General features: G+C 39.4%; 1 protein-coding gene across 15 annotated transcripts in view; it reads left to right on the forward strand.

Moving 5' to 3' along the window:
- Nucleotides 1-21,933, forward strand: part of BLTP1 (bridge-like lipid transfer protein family member 1) — a 246,599-nt gene that overhangs the window by 202,994 nt on the left and 21,672 nt on the right. For 8 of the 15 annotated variants that reach the window (XM_073341048.1, XM_073341041.1, XM_073341040.1 and 5 more), the window contains 11 exons: nucleotides 172-416; nucleotides 1,160-1,375; nucleotides 3,075-3,255; nucleotides 5,155-5,344; nucleotides 7,592-7,753; nucleotides 7,862-8,001; nucleotides 9,275-9,476; nucleotides 10,860-11,060; nucleotides 12,723-12,902; nucleotides 15,664-15,801; nucleotides 18,232-18,492. In XM_073341048.1, coding sequence (XP_073197149.1) covers nucleotides 172-416; nucleotides 1,160-1,375; nucleotides 3,075-3,255; nucleotides 5,155-5,344; nucleotides 7,592-7,753; nucleotides 7,862-8,001; nucleotides 9,275-9,476; nucleotides 10,860-11,060; nucleotides 12,723-12,902; nucleotides 15,664-15,801; nucleotides 18,232-18,492 — 2,116 coding nt within the window. The remainder of the gene's footprint in view (nucleotides 1-171; nucleotides 417-1,159; nucleotides 1,376-3,074; nucleotides 3,256-5,154; nucleotides 5,345-7,591; nucleotides 7,754-7,861; nucleotides 8,002-9,274; nucleotides 9,477-10,859; nucleotides 11,061-12,722; nucleotides 12,903-15,663; nucleotides 15,802-18,231; nucleotides 18,493-21,933) is intronic. The other 7 variants (XM_073341054.1, XM_073341043.1, XM_073341046.1 and 4 more) reach the window with 4 other exon arrangements.

The raw sequence follows: 21,933 nt of genomic DNA on the forward strand, positions 1-21,933 counted from the left end.
ATGATTCATTTCATACATTCCTAAATCTGACACTTCTGTCTGTTCAAAATGAGGAACCTGAGTTTTCAGAGTTTTTTAAGCACTCTTGCTTTCCCCCCCAGAAATCTTAATTTTTGCGTAGTAAAGACAGTAACTGTGAACTTTAATATCTTTTTGTCTTTTCACAATCAGTTTCCAGAGGAGACAGAACTGGACCTTTTGTCAGTAACTATTGATGGTCCATCCCATTACTCATCCACTAGTGAAGGATCATGCTCAGTATTCAGTTCACCCAAAACTCCAGTAGTCTTCTCACCAAGCATTCCCTTCCAGCCCGAAGAGGGACGGCGGGATGACAGTTTATCTTCAACCAGTGAAGACTCTGAGAAGGAAGAAGACCATGAGAGAGAGAAGGCTTATTTTTACAGAAAACCACAGTAAGCAATTTGTTTAAAAATATTTTCATTAGGGCCATGAGAAAATTGTCTTTAAAGTTCACATCTAGAATAGCTTTTGCTGACCCAGGGTTGAATCTTGCCTGTCCTTGGTCCTTTCAGCAGGTGTAATTCTAGGGTAGGGAGGAGGGAATGTCTGATGAGTTGCCTTTTTTTTTTTTTTTTTTTTATGGCAGCTCTTTGAAGTCTCTCAAATTTTGGAATGTTGGAATAAATCTGTTATTGGGCAGAGGGAAGGTGAGGAGGGTCAAAGGTACACTGTCCCTTATTTAATATATAGTTCTGCAATTTACCTCATGGCTAAGCGTGTGTGTAGGGGCTAAGCATGTATATACAAACACAACATTATAAACAACGTTAAGAGGTGATATATATTAAAATATAATATACATAACAAAATGTGTTATATTTAATTGTCTCCCTCTTCCATATCCCTCGTTTGTTGCTTGTTGTCTTAGACCTCCCTCAGACAGCTACAGTCTATGTCCATGGGGCTCAATCCACATCTACCATGAAGTAAATATTTAATAATACCTTAGTGGAAAATGGACTAAGATAGCAATGTGCACCTATGAAAATTTACCATATGGTGCCTCTTTACCGAAAACTTCTTAAAATGTTAAATGTCCTGGGTAACTGACTTGTCAGCAAATACATTAGTAGACAACCTTGGAAGGAATTTTATCACAGTACTAATATCTAACAAGTAATTGTTCTTTCTGCAGGAATAGCACTCGTAAGAAAGCAACAGGCTTTGCTGCAGTTCACCAACTGTTTACTGACCGCTGGCCAACAACTCCTGCCAACAGAAATGTGACTGGCACACCCACAGAGAGAAATATTGACTTTGAACTTGATATCAGAGTTGAAATTGATTGTGGAAAATGTGTGCTGCATCCAACAACGCTTCAGCAAGAGCATGATGAAATAAGCTTAAGAAGGTAAGAAACCTATTGAAAGACAGTAATATTTCTAAATCATATTAGAAAGCAGTGTATTACTGTATTGTGCCAGTCTTTCTGTATTTGACATTTACTTAGTCATAAATAAGACAACTTACTGATTTACATCAGTTAGGATCCTACCAGTACACCACACAATACTTAATGGCAACTGTGCATTGACCCATTTGAAAAGCATAGAAACTATGATAATTCCTACCATTTTTAGCCAATTAGTGGTCAGTTATTTGTATCATCACCACACGTTGCCATAGCATGATTGAATTATAGTTTTTGTTCTGGGAAAGCATGAAAGTCTGCTTGCACAAAGGGTTGAGTCTAATGAGCCTGACACCAAGAAATGCGTGTACAGCTGTTTCCTTTTTACCCATCCTTTTATAAATGGAGCTTTTAAGCTTTGAAAGCACCAGGATTCCTCTTTTACTCTCCAAGTAAATGCCTGAATGCACTGTCTCAAAAATTTTGAAATACACTGCTGAGTTGATGCATACTAGGCTAATGCTGTGTTCTCTTGATATTCAGTTCCAACATTTTTTTCATTTTACTCACTATCCTTGAGATAATGTTCACTGTACAATTAAAGGTATTTGTACAACTTGAAATGAAATCCTGACTCCACTGAAAACAGCTGGAGCTTTGCCGTTGACTTCAGTGGGCCACGATTTCACGCTGGTTTTTTAAACGCTTTTCTCCATTCTGCAGATATGCTTTGACAGCCAGTGGCCTCTGTTTTTGTTGTTCATTATTAACCGAATACACCTTTACTTTTAATTTTTTCTTTGAACTTTAACACAGTGTTAATGATAACCTAGCTTTAGCAAAACTGAACTCTTAGGATTTATAAAGTCATTCTTACCTTTTCCATATTTTAAATCATCCAAGGATTTGTATGTAGTAACAGATTTTTTTTCACTTTCCTTCTATAATATCTAAAGAGAGGAACCTGCAGCTGAAAATCAGGCTGTAGCTGTCACACTTTAGGCAATCTCATGACACTTTCATGTAGTGATATTACATATTTGAGTGACCTCCCAACATACAGCAGGGGAGCATTTCTGAAGAAGTGTATATAAGGAAATGTGATCATACTGTTAAATTTCTGAATGACTTTTTAAAGTGGACATGGGTCAGAGTAGAAATATTTTTTTCTTTAATGAGAGCTATAATTTTGTTTTGGTTTTCATATTGCTTTTTTATTATTTTGCTGTGTCACTTGTGTAAATGGAATTTGGTATGCAGGGGGGAGAAAATCATAAGAAATTCATGTGAATGCAGTTGCTAGGGGAGAGCAGAAACAGTGAAAAATCCACAAATGTTACCTGCACTTTGAATTCATCATCTCCTCTGGATAAACTGGAGAATGAAGGCAAGGGGCACTTTTTGTCATTTTAAAAAAGTTTGTTTTAACTTTAAAATCTGCAAATAACACTAGTAATATATATTTTGGCAAAAGCAGAGGAGGATGAAAATGGCCAAAGGGGAATAAAGGGCCAGCAGAATAGAGGTCTGATGGGCAAAGAACAAATAAAAGGGGTGGAAATGCTTCTACTATTCATCGTGAAATTCCAATGTAATTTTTAAAAAGAAAATCCCCTTAATTTTAAATATTGAAAAACATACTTGTGATGGAGTATTAGGTCTGTACTAAGACACGTTGTATATTGTTGTTTATCTGTAGGAGTTATGATCGGAGTTCCAGAAGTTTAGATCAAGAGTCTCCTTCAAAAAAGAAGAAATTTCAGACTAACTATGCATCTACTACTCACTTACTTGCTGGCAAGAAAGTGCCGTCATCTCTACAGACAAAGCCTAGTGACCTGGAAACTACAGTATTTTATATTCCTGGTGTAGATGTAAAGGTAAAAATTATGGGACTAGGAAACATTTTTCCACTCCAGCTAGAACTGACTAGAAACAAATACTTCCTTTAGATCATCTTTTATCATTATAGCATGCAGCTTATATAGTGCCGATATCAAGTGTGATACCTGCTGTTTCTTACATGGAAAATCTATGTCATACTTACTGCATACCACTTCTGATACATGTAAGCAACATTTTGGAGTTGTGTCTGGTACATGTGTATACACAAGAGGAACAATACAAATGTATTGACATATTCCATATTCTTAATGGAGCATAACAAGTATTCTAATGAGAAGTGTTATCTAGGCACAAGACTAGGAGCCATGAATTCAAGAGTTCCAATAGCAGTTCTGACATTGCTTTGCTACATGTCCATAACAAAACTTGACCTTCTGACTCAGTTTTGCCACCTATTAAATGAAGAAAATAATACTCCATCCTTATCTATGTGAGCTAACATTCAGTTAGTTTTAAAAAGAAAAACCAATGACTTAAATATGGTAAAATGTATTTGTTCTATGTCATGGGTCTACAATAAGACCTCATGGAGTATAGTGTGGATCAGATAGTATATTTTGTAAAGTGTTTAGAAGATGTAAATGTAATTCCTGTTCTTAATACATGTTCATGGTATGCACTGTAATGGCTCCAAAAGAGCTGTTATGGTATGCTGTGAATACATACATATTGTATGTGGTAAATCTTCCCAATTTCAGTTGGGGTCTATAGGCATATTGTAGTACAAATAATAATTTCTCTAATCTGATGTTTTGGAAGGAGATTCAAATCCATAGGCTATCAACTACATTTCTCTCATCCCACTTTAAAAAAAATATTTTAGTTGTAACAGGAAAAATGTTTAGCTTCATTCCAGTGTATATATGGAATATATATATATATATATATTTGGATCCTGTATATCAAATAGTATATGTGGCATTACATAAACTTTAAAAAGCCAATCAGTCCCATTAAAAAAAAAGGTTGTTTAAGTTAAAGTCAGACATTCGGCTTGTTTGCTTCTGCTCTCTGATAGATGGTATGGATTGCAGGTATTGGGAAGCCTTCTCTGTGCCTGTAGTGCATGTGAAAATGCAATAGTTAGCGAATGCAGGGTGGGGCATAGGTGGAGGATGTGGTCTTCCTTTTCTGCAAGTGATCGTCTTTTATAAAGGTAATTATTTATGACAACGTCATCTGCTGTAGATCTTTAAGGAGTGGGGAGCTACTCACGGTGACTGGACTTCCCCTTCCAGAACCACAAGAGATCTTCAGAGATACCAGACATGGCCCAGTTCCCTACTTTAGCTTTTAAGTGGATTTAGGGATGCACAAGCATCATTTGCAGTTTCTGCTCTGCCTCCTAGTGACATCCACTGAGAAACACTAGATTTTGCTTACCCACATCTATGAGTGTGTAGAACATGAAACCTTTGAGTTGCTTTAAGAAGAGAGGTAAGTGATCTGGGCATGATGATATGTAGTAGTGTGGATAGTCTGTACAAAAAAACAAAAACCCACAACTACACGAGGGAATAAAGTAGTCATTGGCCAGGGGGAGATCAGCAGCTCTGGGTGAGAGAGGCTGTCTGTCACCAACTATTAGGGATTTGTGTCCTATATGCTAAAAAATATTGCCCCTTGCTCAGTATGTTTGTGATTTAATTTTGTTTTCTGGGTGAGGTTTCTTAATTTATTTTTGCTTATGAAAAATTATGACTCTTTGGAATCAATAATCTTTATCTACAGTGTTTTATATGTAATATGTTTGTTTTAAGATCACTCAATTTTAAAAAAAAATGCAAAGAACATTTGGAGAAAACTGAACTGTGCAGAGACTCAGTGAGAATGCTACTTCTGTGAAGTAAATGGATTATTTTTTTTCATTTCAGTTACACTACAACTCTAAGACTTTGAAGACTGAATCACCAAATGCCTCCAGGGGATCCTCTTTGCCAAGAACCCTTTCCAAAGAGTCCAAGTTGTATGGTATGAAAGATACTGCCACACCTCCTTTATCTAATACTACCCACAGCAAGACTAATACCTTACTTCTGCCCCAACCCCCACCCATCCCATCAGGTACTTGTAGAATACCCTTTTAAACTATAACTTGGATATCTTTTTCCCTCCACATCATATGATCTGCTAGCTTTAGATCTGTGCATTAGCTGAACCTCAAAATGGTCATAAATGTCTAAATATTGGCTGCAAAGAAACGTGACTAGAGAAGCACATGTGCAATTCACAAATTCTAACTGCTCTTAAAGCTGCCTTCTCGGAGATTTCCTGTTAAATGGTTCTCAACATATATCACACAGAGCACAGAAATGGCCAAATACCACCACCTACTCCTCTTCCTTGAACAGATAATATACAATGCTAGAAAGCTTAGTTGTTTTTAAAAATTAATAATTCTGTTACTAGTACAACTAAGTATAGTTATACTCTGCAGTATTCAGAACTCAATAGAGAATTGTATACTAAATTTACTCACCAGTTCATCCACATTGCATCCTTCCAATAATACTCTTCGTTACTGTGCAGCTTGCCTTGAAAGTAATACTTTGAAGTGTGATAATTGCTGGAATTAGTTTATTCATCATGATAGCAAGCAGCTGTTTACAATCTTTGAATTAGTCAAAATACCAGCCATTACTGTGCTCCACTACTGCAGTCCACTGAAAACTACTTTGGCTTGGAATTACCTGAAGTTCCAGTTTTTAGTGTCTTCAACTTTGATTTAAAATTTCAAGAGTAACAGGTTGAATTATCCCAGTTTTTAGTCAGAGGTCTATGACTATCTCTGGAAGGTTGCAGTGTCAGATCTAGAGGTATGTAGATTTCTCTCCCATCTTCCAGAGGATTGTTATCTCACTTGTCTCTTTCTCAGAATTTAGATATTAAAAAAACCCATCAAAACAAAATGAGCTGGAAACAACAAACTTTGAAAAAAGATTATATTAATTGGCTCAAAGTCTGAGAGAGAGCAGTGAATTTGAGCACTTACCTTATTATCCCTGGCTTTTAACCACTGTTACTGTGTTTCCTCCCACATCCACCTTCTTTGTGGATCTCTGAATTCATGAAATTTAATTTTATTGCTTGCTTCAGTTTCTGTCGTACGTTGTATCTTTCCTTGTAAGCTTGTTCATAACTTCCCTTTCCATTCTTTACTTTTTAATTCTTGCCTAAAACTTCCCCAGAATTTCTTTTTTATCTTTTCTGTACATAGATTTCTCCTAAAACTCACCTCTACTTATTCTCTTATTATACGATAAGAGAGAGGCCAGTCCAGATGGTCAGCAGCACCAGCCAGAGTAGCTCGGCATTAAAACTCATTGCCAAGTGGCTTAGGAACTGACAGAAAGATAAAGTATGAGTGTAAGGTTCTATTTTAGTCCTTCAGTTAGTCAGCACTTGTATCTTGCTTGGAGAAATCATATACAGCCATAATATTCTATTTGACTTGTGTTCAAATGATCCATTTCTGTATATGATGATGAATCCCAATTCAATGACGTTGCTCTTTCTTCATTCCTTGTTCTAATTATCTATCCTTCACACTGAAAATAACTGAGCTGGTACTAATAGCTTTTTAGAAATAAGATCTTGCTTAAAATTTACTGAGCTCAGATAATTTTCTCATTTTAGGGCACACAGTTTTATATGTGCGGGTCTCTTCCATGAATTGAGAAGAGAATTCTCTTACCTAGAATATAGCTTAATATAAACGTATCTCCAAACTTGGAATTTAGAGGTTCGAAATCAATTGTTAATAGGATTTCCTGCTTAGAATCCTCATTTTATTATTTGTGTAATATTGTAGGACTTACCATTTGCTCTTAGGGGTTTTGATATTTTTCTCAGTTGAAATCAATATATTTTTCCAAACTGATGCAAAATTAAGTCAGGTGAGCAATTTTGTCTTCACCCTTTCCAATCTAAATGCCAATTGCTTTCCAGTCAGTTATGGCTGCTGTGTCTTGTCTTCTGGAGAAGAGTTTTGTGTGGCTGACTTTAGTGACTGTTGTGAAAAAACATAGTTATTGAAAGGAAGTAAGGACTTGAACTAGAGCAAGTGCATTAGGATAGTACTACTGTCTGAACGGAGTTCTTCATCTCTGTTATTTTAACACATCTTTGTTACCAAAACGATGCACTTTGGTTTTTATAACTGATCTATGAATGGCTGTTTCACATGATGATGGAGAAGGATACAGCATTTGATCTGTTTTCTCTAATTGTAATGAATGTTGCTATACATTTTAATTGTATTTGGAGAAATTGTATTCCACTAGACAAATTTACATTTTATAAATGTTTCAGCCAAAGGGAAAGGAAGTGGTGGAGTAAAAACTGCAAAATTGTATGCATGGGTTGCACTTCAGTCACTGCCTGAGGAAATGGTCATTAGCCCTTGCCTATTGGACTTCCTAGAGAAGGCTCTGGAAACCATTCCTATTACACCAATAGAGAGGAATTACGCAGGTACCATGTGACAACTTCTTTTTCATATATTCTAGTACATAACTTTATTGACTTTTTAATTCCAGTTGCTTCAAACCATTATTTAACACGTTCTTTCTACGTTAAAAGCTGTCAGTTCACAAGATGAAGACATGGGACAGTTTGAAATACAAGACTCCTTGGAGGAGTCCACAGCCTCACTAGTGTCATCGTCAACGTCAGCATACTCATCGTTCCCTGTGGACGTGGTGGTTTATGTACGAGTTCAGGTGAGAGTGCAACATTAACATACTGCATACTGTGTAATGGCAATAGCATTTTTTAAAACATACTTGCATTTTAAGCTTGCCTTTAACTTTGCTGTTTAAAATTAGATTCTTTAGAGATAGTTACATTCAATAGATATCCATTCTGAGCAATATGTTTCCAGCACAACACTCTTTTAACTAGAGTTCTAAAGTCATTGATTCCAAGCACATGGTGCTCAACAGACGTGAGCCATTTTGAGAAGCCCCACTAGCCTTTAATCACTAATTTTCTTGCTGTTCATGGTGGGGGTTCCCTTTGTTGCTTTGCTGCTGCTACACTCTGACTGTTTTACAGCCTCACTTGAACATACCTGTCTTCTCTACAGCACAATTCTCAACTTATTCCTCAGAAAATATCCTTGTATAACTAGCATCTACAGCGATCATTCTTTTTCAAATAAATAAATAAAGTACATATAGCTAAAATATTTTATGCTCAGGATATGTTTCAGATATGGGTACCTTGAGGTTGGCTACCTTTCAACTCCTAGTTCATCTAAACAAACCATTTTTATAGAAATTCATTTCATCTAGTATTTGTCTTTGGGGCATTATATTTTTCCGACTGTCCAAACTATCTTTTTTTTTACATGGCAGCTTTGAGTGCATTCCTACATTGAGCAACATAGATATAAAAGACATCTGTTAGGGTCTCAAAATGAAACATAACTGGTTGGGTTGGGAGACTTACGCCCAAAAATTGTTGTGGGCTACCAGTCTGTGAGCACTTTTGGCACTTTCTTCGACCTCTCTTGGTTCTCCCATAAATTCAACAGGAAGCTGACCCAGGAAGTTTTGAGAGGCAAGGATTTTAATATAATCCACAGTGTCTTGAGACTGTCCATTTCGGCTGCTTCAACATAATTTGGCTTGATAGGTATCAAAGCTGAGCTTCCACATCTTCCAAATATGAAGCAGCTTCCAAGCTGTGGATTCACTTGGGGCACACAGATTAGTTCTGGGAGAATGGTTCACTAATATATATAGGCATCTTTCCTGACTACTGCCTGGACTTTCTGGGTAACACACCGCAATGATATAGGAAATCTCAGAAATGAACATAAATTCTGCAGATTGTAAATCATGAAGATCTTAGTAATTTCAAAGCTAGACCAAAAAAGCCTTAGTGTATTTAGGGTACAGGAAAGTTGCAAGCGGCTATTCTTTGGATTCAGGCTCATAATGATCTTCAGGAATTTTATATTTGTTCTTAAAATCTTTTCTTTCGGCTTAGCCTTCACAGATCAAGTTCAGCTGCTTACCTGTATCAAGAGTAGAATGTATGCTGAAGCTACCCTCTCTAGACCTAGTGTTCTCTTCAAACCGAGGAGAATTGGAGACCTTAGGCACAACTTGCCCCACAGAAAACTTGGCAGTTGGTGGTAATACTTCACAAACTGGATCAAAGAACTCAGTTAATAAAACTGGGATACCAGGTAATATATATAAACAATTTTCTTTGAATTAGTTCACCTAATACATTTAGCTAACAGCATAAGTAAATTAAGTTCTGTTTGTGTATAGTGGGGGTGGGAGGAGGAATAAATTAGAATAAAAGTTAAACACCTATGTAGTCCAATGTTAGAGTTGCATTGGGTTCTAGGCATGACAAAAACTCCTTATTGCTAGAATAATAAAATCTATTTTTACTACATTGTTAAACAGTTGTGATTTTAACAGAATGGCTGTTTGGTATCAGATCAGTTGTAACAACTTTTTTTATGTTGTTGCTGGTCTTCAGAAATGTCCACAAACCATGTAATGGAAGCTGTTTTTTTTTTAAAAGAAGTTTCAGAGCAATACTTTTCGGTAGTCTGTATTGCCGGTGCACTGGTATTTTACATCCAAAAAACCACTTTTGAAGCTGTACAATTAGGTTGATTTTACTACTCTTTGATAAGCTTAGCACATCGTTCAGCAACTATGGTGATGAGTATTATAAGAAAAACTTTAAATGGATAGGTTGCTAGCCTTTCTGTTAAATACTGAGGAACTGCTCAAATATCTTTATTTGTGAATATATGTGTATATAATGTGGAGTTTTGTTTATTAAGTTCCACTTCAGGTTGTCTGTTTTTAATTTGGAATGACTTCATTCTTTCACTTTTAGTATGATTTTCAGAATTCAGTTTAAATGTTTAGCTAGTTTTTTATTCCACTTCTTTAATCAGAATCATTTACTCTAGACCTAATTCACCTTCCATCAAAACAGTGGAAATTCTCCCTTAGCTTACTCTAGACTTTCAACTTTTGATGGTGTGTGTTTCTATGGGAAGTTAAAAATACAGCATCCACTAACAATGGAGTTGTACATTTATGAAATTGAATAAGAAGGCATTCATATCAGTTTTCCAACCTATTCTGAAAACTCAGATGGGTAAAGTATTTTAGGAGCAATTTTTTTGCCTCTGTAAAAGTAAGTTCAGTTGTCTGTTTTAACCTTTTGACAGGAATGGCATTGTTAGTTAGGTTATTTAAGCCATAAGAACATATGAATTGCCTAGTGGGTAAGACCAATGGTCCATCTAGCCCAGTATCATGTCTACTGACTGTGCCAGATGCTTCAATGGGAATGAACAGAACAGGGCAATGTATCAAGTGGTCCAGTCCTAGCTTCTGGCAGTCAGAGCTTTAGGGACACCCAGAGCATGGGGTTGTGTCCCCAAATTGTTGTTTCACTGAGATTATTTTTGAAATGCATCTGATGCATCAGCTGGCTTTTTATGACATAGTAAGTATTTTTAAACAGTTTCATGGTTGAAAATGCTTTTGTACTAAAACTACTATATAACATTTGTGGATTTTTGGATTTTCTTTAGGTTCATCTGGACTAGGCAGCCCTCTTGGCAGAACCCGACATAGCAGTAGCCAGTCAGATTTGACTAGCTCTAACAGCAACTCATCAGGCCTGAGCTTCACAGCCTGCATGTCTGATTTCTCCCTTTATGTATTTCATCCATATGGAGCAGGAAAACAAAAATCTGCTGTTACTGGTCTAACTCCTGGATCAGGAGCACTAGGTACAGAATGGATTTTTTTAATTTAATGAACAATTGCAAAAGTTACAAGATTTCATAAACAATTGTTAAAATGTGAGAAATGGTTGCACAAGACTAAGTGTTAAAGAATCAGTCCATCAGGGATGTGTACACCCTCTTTACTGTTATAGGATCCTGGAGGACCTTACTTTCAGCACTCCAACTGACACTTGTGTGAAAACATTCATATACCTCCACTTGGCAGATCCAAAATCATGTGTGTTCATGCTTTAGAACCTGCAACTGCAAAACCCATTTGTCTTAATAGGAAAAAGTAGACCCGCTTGCGCTTATAGGAATTCTTGGTGTAAATTCCAACATTCCCACAAACATGTTGAAATGCTTTAAGTGGGTTTGCAAGTGTTTGCACTTATTTGTATGTTAACTGTTTGTTATATGGTAGCAGCTCACAGCCACAATCAAAGTTGGGTTCCATTTTGCTATAGCCTATATAAGCATAGGTCTTTACCCTGAAAACACCTAATAACATGAACAGCTTTACAGACATGAATATTCTTGTTGGATTTAGTGGAACTGTTAACATACCAAGTGCATATGTGCATGATGAGGGTACATAGAGTAGAATAGTCTCTGCCCTGAAGAGCGGTGACAAAATGCTATCATATAGAGCTGGGTGAAATATTTCAGAGGAATAGTTTATTTGCCAAAAAAAGCTGTTTGGGTTGACCCAAAATTATTTGCAACTTTGACGTGAATTTGCTAAATAGCTTTGGCCAGTTTTTTCAGGGAGTGCGGCTTAGATGCCATTCATACAACCAGGGCAGGGTAGGAGGAGGTGGAGATAGTCATTGCCTTGTAATCTCACCTGGGATATAGAAGACTCTGGGCTTGTCTACACAGTGGGGTAATCCGCTCTACAGTGAGTGTGATTTCTAAAGCATACTGATATATTGTGCATTCATTGGCCATGTAGACCTGCCTGGTGCTCTTCAGCGTAGTGCTGTTTGAAACTGTACTACATTAAAACACACTAGGGAATTTTTAGTGGGCACCAGCAGGGTCTGCACAGACCAATTGATATGCAACATATTAGTGCACTTTAGAAATCACACCTCTGTAGAGTGCATTACCCCACCCTGTAGACAAGCCCTCAAATTCCATTCCCCTCTTCCGATGGAGAAGGGATTTGCAAGAGTGTATCCTAACTACTGGACTAAAAGTGATAAGGAGATTACCACTATTGCCTCCTTCACTGGCCATTTTGTGAATCTAACCCTTTAAAAATGCTCAAACACACTCCCACCCCTAGTCACTCTCATTTTGGGTCAAACAAAAAAAGTTTCATTTCACCCAGAACAGATTTTTTTGGATCACCTAAATTGTTTGCAATTGTGGGATTCAGTTTGATCTGAAATGTTTTTTTCCAATTTTTCAGAACTGCCAGTAAACTGAAAAATTAGCTATTCGCCCCACTCTGCTGTCAAATGCATAATGTAAACAAACTGAAAACTGTGTCACTTGTGGCATAATTACCAAAATTTCATACAAAAATTTGACTTTCATCTTGATGGTGTTCCCAAGTAAAGGTTTTTTGTTTTTTCTACTCTACAAGAAACATAAATGATTTTTACACTGAGGTGCTAATTTGGGGAGTACACTGAACATCACCCCTTCTGATTGTAGGTAATGTAGATGAGGAGCCCACTTCAGTCACTGGTCGGAAAGATTCTCTGAGTATTAACCTTGAATTTGTGAAAGTAAGTCTGTCAAGAATAAGACGTTCAGGAGGTGCTTCATTTTTTGAGAGCCAGTCTGCAAGCAAAGCTGCAACCAAGATGGATACTACGTTAATAAATATATCTGGTACTTACAAGTTTCATTTAATCTATATTGCTTTCTTCTGTGTTTTGCCTAACAATAGAGGTGTTGTTCCAATGATAAGCACCATTCTTTCTCCACCACTTTTTATATAGATGTCATTTCAAAGCCACCACCTATCGTGTGCAATAACAACATCTTTTAAGTGAATCAGTGACTAAGACCTTGGGGAGGGGGGGTTGTGTTTGTGTGACCTCAGATATCTCTGTATGTGCATATACCCCCCCCTCCTTCTCCACTGTTGACTCATTTAATTTCAACACCTCACATGTGTTCTTTGGCTTCTGTCTGTATGGGTTTACAGCTCTTGAGATTTTTGCTTTGATTTTTCAGTATGAATGAACTTTGAATTTGGTCCATGATCATAAAGCAAAGAGAATTGTTACACCTGAGTTTCACACAAACCAAGCTTAAACAATTCCACAGGATTTTGAGACAAAAATTGTGGTTGGTCAGGTAGTTCATAAACCTGAAGGACCCTTTGGCAAACCCAGATGTATTTCATGTGGTTTTGAGAGTTTTTTGTAGGTATTTCTCTCAGCTCCAGCAGTACCAACAAAAAGTAATTTAAGTCATTAAATTTACAAAAATTAATATTTAGTATATTCATGATTTACATGCTGACGCTTTTATTTTTCAGTATACTTCAAACAAATGAACTTATTTTCCAACAGTTTGTATGTTATCTTCTTTGTGTCCACACAGATCCCACTGTGGGTGCACATGAGCCTTATGCACACAAGATCAGAATCTTTGAACTGCAGTGTCTGTTGAACTGTGCTTTAACTATGTACGTCCTCATGAGTCCCTCCTGTGGGATAGAAAGGGCAGAGCAGCTGCAACTATCTGTCAGTTCCTTCTTGCTACTGAGTTGAGCTAAAAAAACAATTTGAGACTGTTCACCCTTAATTCTTGTGTTAATCCCGATAAGATTTACAGCCTCCTTTCTTCCCAAGGCCTTCCCTCCCCTCCTTCTTGCTGACCAACAGTTTTTTCCATTGCACCTGGGTTCACATAGGCTTTTATTTTTAGGATAGCACTGTTATATGGGGTGGGAAGTTTTATGTTGGTTTCTTTTAAGACACATTCTTTTTGTCTTATTTAAAATCATCTTCAGTCACCCCCATCGGTCAGAGACCTTCTTTTTAGAAACTTCCCCTTATCTTATTAGTTATTCTTTGAACCAGACTTCATTCCTTCTGGCCTTATAACTCATTATTTTCAAAGCCTTCCTTCTTGCTAGTCAGGGTCTTTCTTTACAACATATATATTTCTGTAAAACAAGCTTAAGCTAACTTTAATTTTTTAATTTCATATTTATCCTACAACTTTACATTGTCCCCCCTTTTTAACTTTATTTTGGTCATATCAAAAAATAAATGTTATTTGTTCCTTGTCACAGTGTGCCGCTATTTGCACCAAAATGGCAGATGCAGAGCCCCTGGGCTTCAGACAGTGTCAGTCTTCTAACACTACGTCACCAACCACAAATGCTTTCTGAAGAGCTCCATCATTATGCCAGTATTTCACCAGTAGGGAAATCCAATTACAGATTTGTTTGCCACCAAAGATAGCACCTTAGCCTCAAGACTGTATTTTTAGTCACCATTACATCAGCCCGAATTGTCAGAACCTCCAAGCTCTCTTTGCTGACCCTCCTAACACAATATTCCACAGAGAAATGGTGATAAGATCTCATCCTAAACTTATTCCCAAAGTTGTCAGACTTTCATTTGAACTAGTCTGTTAATCCCTAATCACCCATTTTCTTTTCAAAACGCCATTCCTCTCCAGAAGAGAAGAAACTCCACATCCTGGATGTTTCAAGGGTATTGTTATATTACCTTGATAGGGCAAAGACTTTCAAACAGACTATCCTTTTGTGACCATCTCTGTGATTCTAGGGATCAAGCCATCACCTCCCAGAGAATATTGAAAAGGATTACATAGTGTATTTAAATCTGTCATGACTGACAATCTTATTCTCCAAATATTAAAGCTTGCTCCAATAGAGCACAGCCTATGTCCTCTGTATGCTTCAGGAACATGCTCATGTCTCAAATTTGCAAGGCAGCTGTGTGAACAAATCCCTTTACTTTTGTTAAATGCTATGCCTTTGAGCTGGCTGCAAGATCAGATGCCAAATTTGGTTTGATGGTTTTACGGTCAGTATTTAGTTAGTGGCAGCCAAGACTTCTCAATCACACCTTTCAGATGAGGCACTGCTTTATCGGTCAGATAGAGTGGGATCCACATGGACGTATACTCGAGGAAGAACGAACAATTACTATAAAGTATCTGTGGTTCTTCGAGATGATGATATCCATGTGGATCCCCAAACTTGCCTTCTACCCCCACTTTTTCAGAGTCCTCCTTCCCTGGGATTCTGGGTTGGCAAGGGAACTGAGGGACAGTTATGCCCGCTCTATCCTTTATGCCCTTGGGTCCAGATGGCATGAGTACATACAGTGCAGGTGCAGCCCAATGGACATTGCTATTCAAAGATTCCGCCCTTGCACGTGAGGCACAGGTGCACCTAGAGTAGGATTCACATGTACGACATCATCTTGAAGAACCTCAGTTACTATAAGGTAAGTATATATTGCACTACCTCTTTTAGTGCTTGAAAATGTTTTGGTGAATATATCCGATATGAGTAACCTAAAAAAATTGAAAGGTAAATTTTCAAATGTTAGATTCGATTTTCAAAACCTTTGAATATTGAGCCATTTGCATTTTTTATCAGCTGTCTGTGATATAGGATCTGCTTCATTTAAATATGACATGCGACGACTCAGTGAGATTTTGGCCTTCCCAAGAGCCTGGTATAGGAGAAGTATTGCCAGACGCCTTTTTCTAGGTGATCAAACCATAAATCTACCAGGTAAACCCCCCTTATTTCTCTGAAATATTCTTCCATGAAATAAACCAAAGCAAGAATTGTTTAATTTATGCCATAATATATGAGTAGAATGAGTAACTAGATAAAGCAGTAGAAACTATACTGTAGTATAATATACAGACTGAAAGCAGGTATTGCCCAATTCTAATTCCCAGGAATTTTTCATTCACCTAAATGGGGAGCTGGTGTTATGTATTAAGAAAAAGTCACTACAAACAAATTTAAACTTCAGCAAAATTTATAACCTAGATAATGGAGTGGAGAGTGTGCTTATAAAATTTGTGGATGACACCAAACTAGAAGGGTTTGCAAGCACTTTGGAGGACAGGATTACAATTCAAAATGACCTTGACAAACTGGAGAATTGGTCTGCAATCAACGAGATGACATTCAGTAAAGACAAGTGCAAAGTACTGCATGTAGGAAGGAAAAATCAGATGCACAGCTACAAAACGGGAAATAGCTGGTGTGACAGGGTCGGGCCAGATGGCTATAGGAGAGTAATAAAATGCAGATATATTAGCCCCAGGCTAAGTAGGTCCCTTTTCTTTGGGTAAGGTAACAGGGAAGGTTCCAGAACAATCAAGAACCTTCTGGAGACAATTAAGACAGACAGGCTGATTAGAACACCTGCAGCCAGTCAAGAAGCTGCTAGAATCAATTAAGGCAGGCTAATCGGGGCACCTGGGTTTAAAAAGGAGCTCACTTCAGTTTGTGGTGTGCGTATAAGGAGCTGGGAGTAAGAGGCGCTAGGAGCTGAGAGTGAGAACGTGTACTGTTGGAGGACTGAGGAGTACAAGCATTATCAGACACCAGGAGGAAGGTCCTATAGTGACCTATAGGACCCCCCCCCCCCCCGGCAGGGTGAAGAAGCTTGGTCCTGCTGGCTGCTGCTGCAGAGCAGGCAAGGTCCCCCCCTCCCCCGCGTTTTGCCCCAGTGTGCTGGGTTCCTGCCCCTCCTCCTCTCCCCCTTCTCCCAGCGTGCGGGGTTCCTGCCCCTCCTTCTCTCCCTCCCTGCCTCCGATCAGCTGATGGCCCTTCCAGGGAAGGGAGAGAAGCGGAGCGCGCTGGGGAGAAGGCAGAGAAGAGGAGGGGACGGGGGCCATGGGGACGGGGGGTGGAATTAGGGCATATTCCCTCTAGCCCCCTGCCGTGAGCCGCTCTGGCCAGGGGACTGAGCACCCCCACAACCCCAGCCCACACCCTCAGCGCTGACCCCTGCACTCCCCTCACACACCCTCCCAGCCCTCTGCCCTGACCCCTGAACCCCCCCCCACACACATACCCAGCCCCCCCCACAGCTCTTGACCTGACTCCTGCACCCTCCTCACACGCCCCCTGCCCTGACTACTGCATGCCCCCACATTCCCAGCCCCCCCACACTCCATGTCCTGACTCTTGCATCCCCTATATTCCCACCCCCACTCCTCGTACCAAATGGGAGCTGCCCAGGTAAGCACTCCACCCCCAAATTTCCTGCCCCAACCCTGATCCCCCTCCCTCATTGTAGTTCCTGGCCAGACCCTACACCCCAACCCCCAGCCAGGTGCTCACTGCACTCCCACCCTCAGCTCAGTGCCGAGAGAGAGGAAGAGAATGGGCTAGAACCAGGGAGAAGGTAGGAACCCACCCTATGTGGGCAGGGCCAGGATCCTGGGCTGGTAGCCAGGACCCGGCAGATGGAACCCCAGATCGGTACCAGGCTGAGTGGCAGCGGGCTGAGCCGCTCAGCCCACTGCCGGTCTGGGGTCCCGGCTGCCGGCCCCACTCAGCCTGCTACCGGTCTGGGGTTCTGGCTGCCGGCCCCTTGCTAGCCAGGGCCCCGCTCATCCTGCTGCCGGCCGAGGTGAACGGAACCCCAGGCTGGCAGCGGGCTGAGCGAGCCAGCGGCGTAAGATCAGCATTTTAATTTAATTTTAAATGAAGCTTCTTAAACATTTTGAAAACCTTGTTTACTTTACATACGACAATAGTTTAGTTATATAATATATCGATTTATAGAGAGAGACCTTCTAAAAAACGTTCAAATATATTACTGGCACGCAAAACCTTAAATTAAAGTGAATAAATGAAGACTCGGCACACCACGTCTGAAAGGTTGCCAAGCCCTGGTTTAAGTATACTTGGTCCTGCCTCAGCACAGGAGGTTGGACTTGATGACTTCTTGAGGTCCCTTCCAACCCAACACTTCTATGATTCTATGAATACTATTAACATAATATTAAGGTGACAATAAAAACACTTTAGAAGAGTTTCAAAGTTACTACTATGAGATTTGCTGCTAAGATTGAAATATACAAAACATTTCCCCATATGTAAGAGTAAATCATTTTGCTTCTGTTAAGTATTACAGACTGACTGACTAAAAATAAAATAAAGTTACACTGCACTATGGGCACTTTTCTTTTCCAGCAGCATCAGGTCCTGGAACACCAGATTCCATTGACGGGGTAAGCCAGCATCTTTCTCCTGAATCGTCACGTAAAGCATACTGTAGGACTTGGGAGCAGCCCTGCCAGTCTGCTTCATTTACACACATGGCACAATCACCCAATGTTTTTAATGAGCACAATACAAACACCAGTATGTCACCTGGGACAGCAAATCATAATTTAAAATCTCCAGCTGTTGCAAGATCCCGGAGCGTATCTGATTCTTCAGTTCCCAACAGAGGTGAGTGGAAAAGGAGATTTTTAACAATCCTGTGTCTTTTTAGTGTGATTTAACACTATAAATATTTCCAGTAATTAAGTACAAGGATGTGATATGTGATAGGGCATTGAGTCATCATATCAGTCAGAAAAAGTTATTAGTAATCAGTCAGAATAACTGTGTTTGCAACTGTAAGTTTTCATTCTGATCTTGTACTCTTAGGGTGCTGTAGGTGGGATGGAGATAAAGTAATTATATTGTTTTAAAAATTCAATGAACTTGTTCTTAACATTTTAAACAGGAAATGTAATCACAGAAAAATAGCAAGCCTATAAATAAATTAAAACTTAAAGGCACAATCCTGTGAGGTGGTGAGTGCCATTGGCTCCCACTGAAATATTTGGCACCTTGCAGGATCAGATCCTGAAGCATGTATTTTTCTCATTGTGCTAGTGTCTCCTTTGTGTGATAGGACAGAGTCTGAGAACTACAGAAACTGAAATATAGTTTGTCCATCTAGTCTATAAAACACCATTGGAAATGCTATTGCTAGCACAAAGGTTACACAGCTGGTGTGTGGTTCTGCAGTTTATCTTCATTTATACTAATCCTTTCCTTTACACTTGGGTCTACCCATGCTAACCTGGTGTTCCCCGTAGCAGCTTCACGTCACAGATTGGATTGTCAAATATGTGGTTGCATGCAGATGACTGAGTCTTAGGCCCATATTAGGAAATACAAAATAAATACAGATGTGTTTCTCTTTGTATAGAGGTGGAGAAAATAATATGAACTTGTTCTGCTATGACTGATTTGATTTTGCATCTTATGAGTGAAACAGTGGGGTCTATTTGGGGTCTCAGAGTAGCAGCCATATTAGTCTGTATCTGCAAAAAGAACAGGAGTACTTGTGGCACCTTAGAGACTAATAAATTTATTAGAGCATAAGCTTTCATGGGCTACATAGCTTATGCTCTAATAAATTTGTTAGTCTCTAAGGTGCCACAAGTACTCCTGTTCTTTTTATTTGGGGTCTGTACAGTACTGAGGCAGATAAGGTGTTTAAAAATGTTTTTTTTACTATAGTGAAATATGTGGAGAAGTGAGAGGACAGGTTTTTAATCTATATGGAGGGCAAAATGTGAGCACTTCACAGAGGAAAACTTAGCTGAAGTAGAATTTGTGGTTAGCTAAATATTTTTTTGAACTAGCACATACTCACGCAGTTTAGGCATAGTGCCATGTTTTAAAAAATGACAAATATTCGTGGGCTTCCAGTAGGAGTTTTACTGACTTGAAGTTCACCAGTCTATGTGACAAACCCCAGGGTACAATCTAGACTAATGAATAGCTGTCACACCCCTGCCCTCTAACCTGGGCTGCCCTTTACAATGCTTTGTTGCTGTAGCTGCCAGTCTGGACTGCTCAGAGTCTCCAGTGTGGAAGTCACTCGTGGCTCTGTGTGTGTGTGTGCGTGCATTCATGCTGCAGCCAGCCACACCTTGGCTCCTACCAACTTTGGCTATAGTACAGGGTGACCCAACTAATTCCCAGTCTTAGATTTTGCCCCAGAAATGTATGTCCTGTACTGACCAGCCTTCTCCTGGACAATACAAGTTTATATAAACTCTGTTATTGCTTTAATAGAAATAATGCTTGCCACCCCAAATGGAGTTTCCCCAAGTTTAACTATAAAGAGAGATTTTAAGTGAGTACAAGTAATAAGGCATAAGTCAGAAATGGTTACAATAAAGATAAAAAGCAACTGGTGCCTAACTTAAATTGTTAAATTCAAAGCAAGGTTTTCTCACCACATACTCTCAGCAGTCTTACTGACCAAATTTCTTAGGTCAAGACCCCTTCTCCAGTTCAGTGGCTGCCTCCTTTGCATCTTCTGGTGCATTGAATCGATGAACAGAGAGAGAGAGAGAGAGATAGAAGGGTCCCCTTGGGGGTGTTTACACTGAGAGTTGGCAGGGACTCCAGAGAGCACTCTTGGAGAAGGCATGGTTCTCAGAGGGAACAGGCCCGCTGGTAATCTGCCACCTTCCACGTCTAGTAGATTCACCATTGTCTATTGAGGGATTGTTAATCCTGCAAAAGACTTGTGGCATACTCCAACATCAATACCTGCCACTTCCAAGAGGGCAAATAGAGAGTACCAAGCTCCACCCAAGGGCTTGGAATACTTTTATTTGCATCCAGGGACAAGCTGACTTATTTTAGTAGCTATTCAAGAAAGATCCAAGTAGCCAGGGCCTTCTAATACAACACAAGGGAAAAGGACTATAGAAGACTAGATCTCTTTGTCAGAAAAGTTGTCTGCTCCACTGGTCTCCACATGTATGTTGCCGTTTCTGAAATACAAAGATTCAGTATTTAATGTGTAAAATCTGTAAGACTTTAAAATATTTATTATATTTTATGGATGACCTGAAATTTATTTATTTTTTCTCATGACAGTGTTCATAAAAATAGAGAAATGAATGATTTCATTCTCATGATAATTAAGGCAACAAAGTAAACTGTAAATGTTTTAATTTTCGGCAATCTTTAGTTGTAGTTCTCCAAGTATATGCCCTATGGACACTCCACCATAGGATGCGCGCATGCACGTGCACCCTTTACCAGAGAATGTGTTTTAAAAAAAAAAAAAAAAAAAAAAGGCAGTGTGCTACTCTGGAGCAGTAGTCTCCTCCAAACTGGGATGCGTGCACCCCAGGGAATACATGAGGTGATCCCAGGGGGTGCACAGCAGTAGTAGCTCCGCCAGACAGCACTCCGCCGTTTTTTTTCTTCGCTGGCAGCTCTGCACATCCATGGCTGGTGTTCCCCTCCAGCGGCCCGCCTGCAGCAGGTCTTCCGGTCTGCTTCCATTGGCGGCGTGCCTGCAGCAGGTCACCCTGGGGGTGCGCAAGCCAAAAAGTTTGGAGACCACTGCTGTAGAGTGCATTTATGATATCCACGGTTCTCTGCTTCCCACCTTTTCTCACTCACTGTTAAATCATTCTTTTAGTTAGTTCAGATTTTATTTTAATTATTATATTAGGTTTTAATACAATGCTGTGCTTTTGAAAGGGGGGGGTCTCCCCTCCCGAACTTATTGTTTTTAGTTCCATGGCACTTCCTGGGTTATATCAAAATCCTCAGCGTTCCAGACCTGCCACAGGTATTTTCCCTGTAGTGACAGGCACTCTAGGGTACCAGCCTGGTAGAAACACCAGCACCTGTTGGTCCTGCATCACTCACAGGCACTGCAAAACCATAAGCCGGTACTGTGTGGCCCCTTGGTACCTGAGGCGACCAGGACCCATCATCAGAAGAGGGTTCTACTCCAAATATTTCCTGGTTCCCAAGAGAAGCAGAGGCTGAAAGGCAATTCTAAATCTCAAGAATATGGACATGTATGTCCTTTCACAGCACTTCAGGATGATAACCTTAGCCACCACATTTCCATCCATA

This window comes from Lepidochelys kempii, chromosome 4 (genome assembly GCF_965140265.1).
Source record: "Lepidochelys kempii isolate rLepKem1 chromosome 4, rLepKem1.hap2, whole genome shotgun sequence".
Classification (NCBI taxonomy): Eukaryota; Metazoa; Chordata; order Testudines; family Cheloniidae; genus Lepidochelys; species Lepidochelys kempii.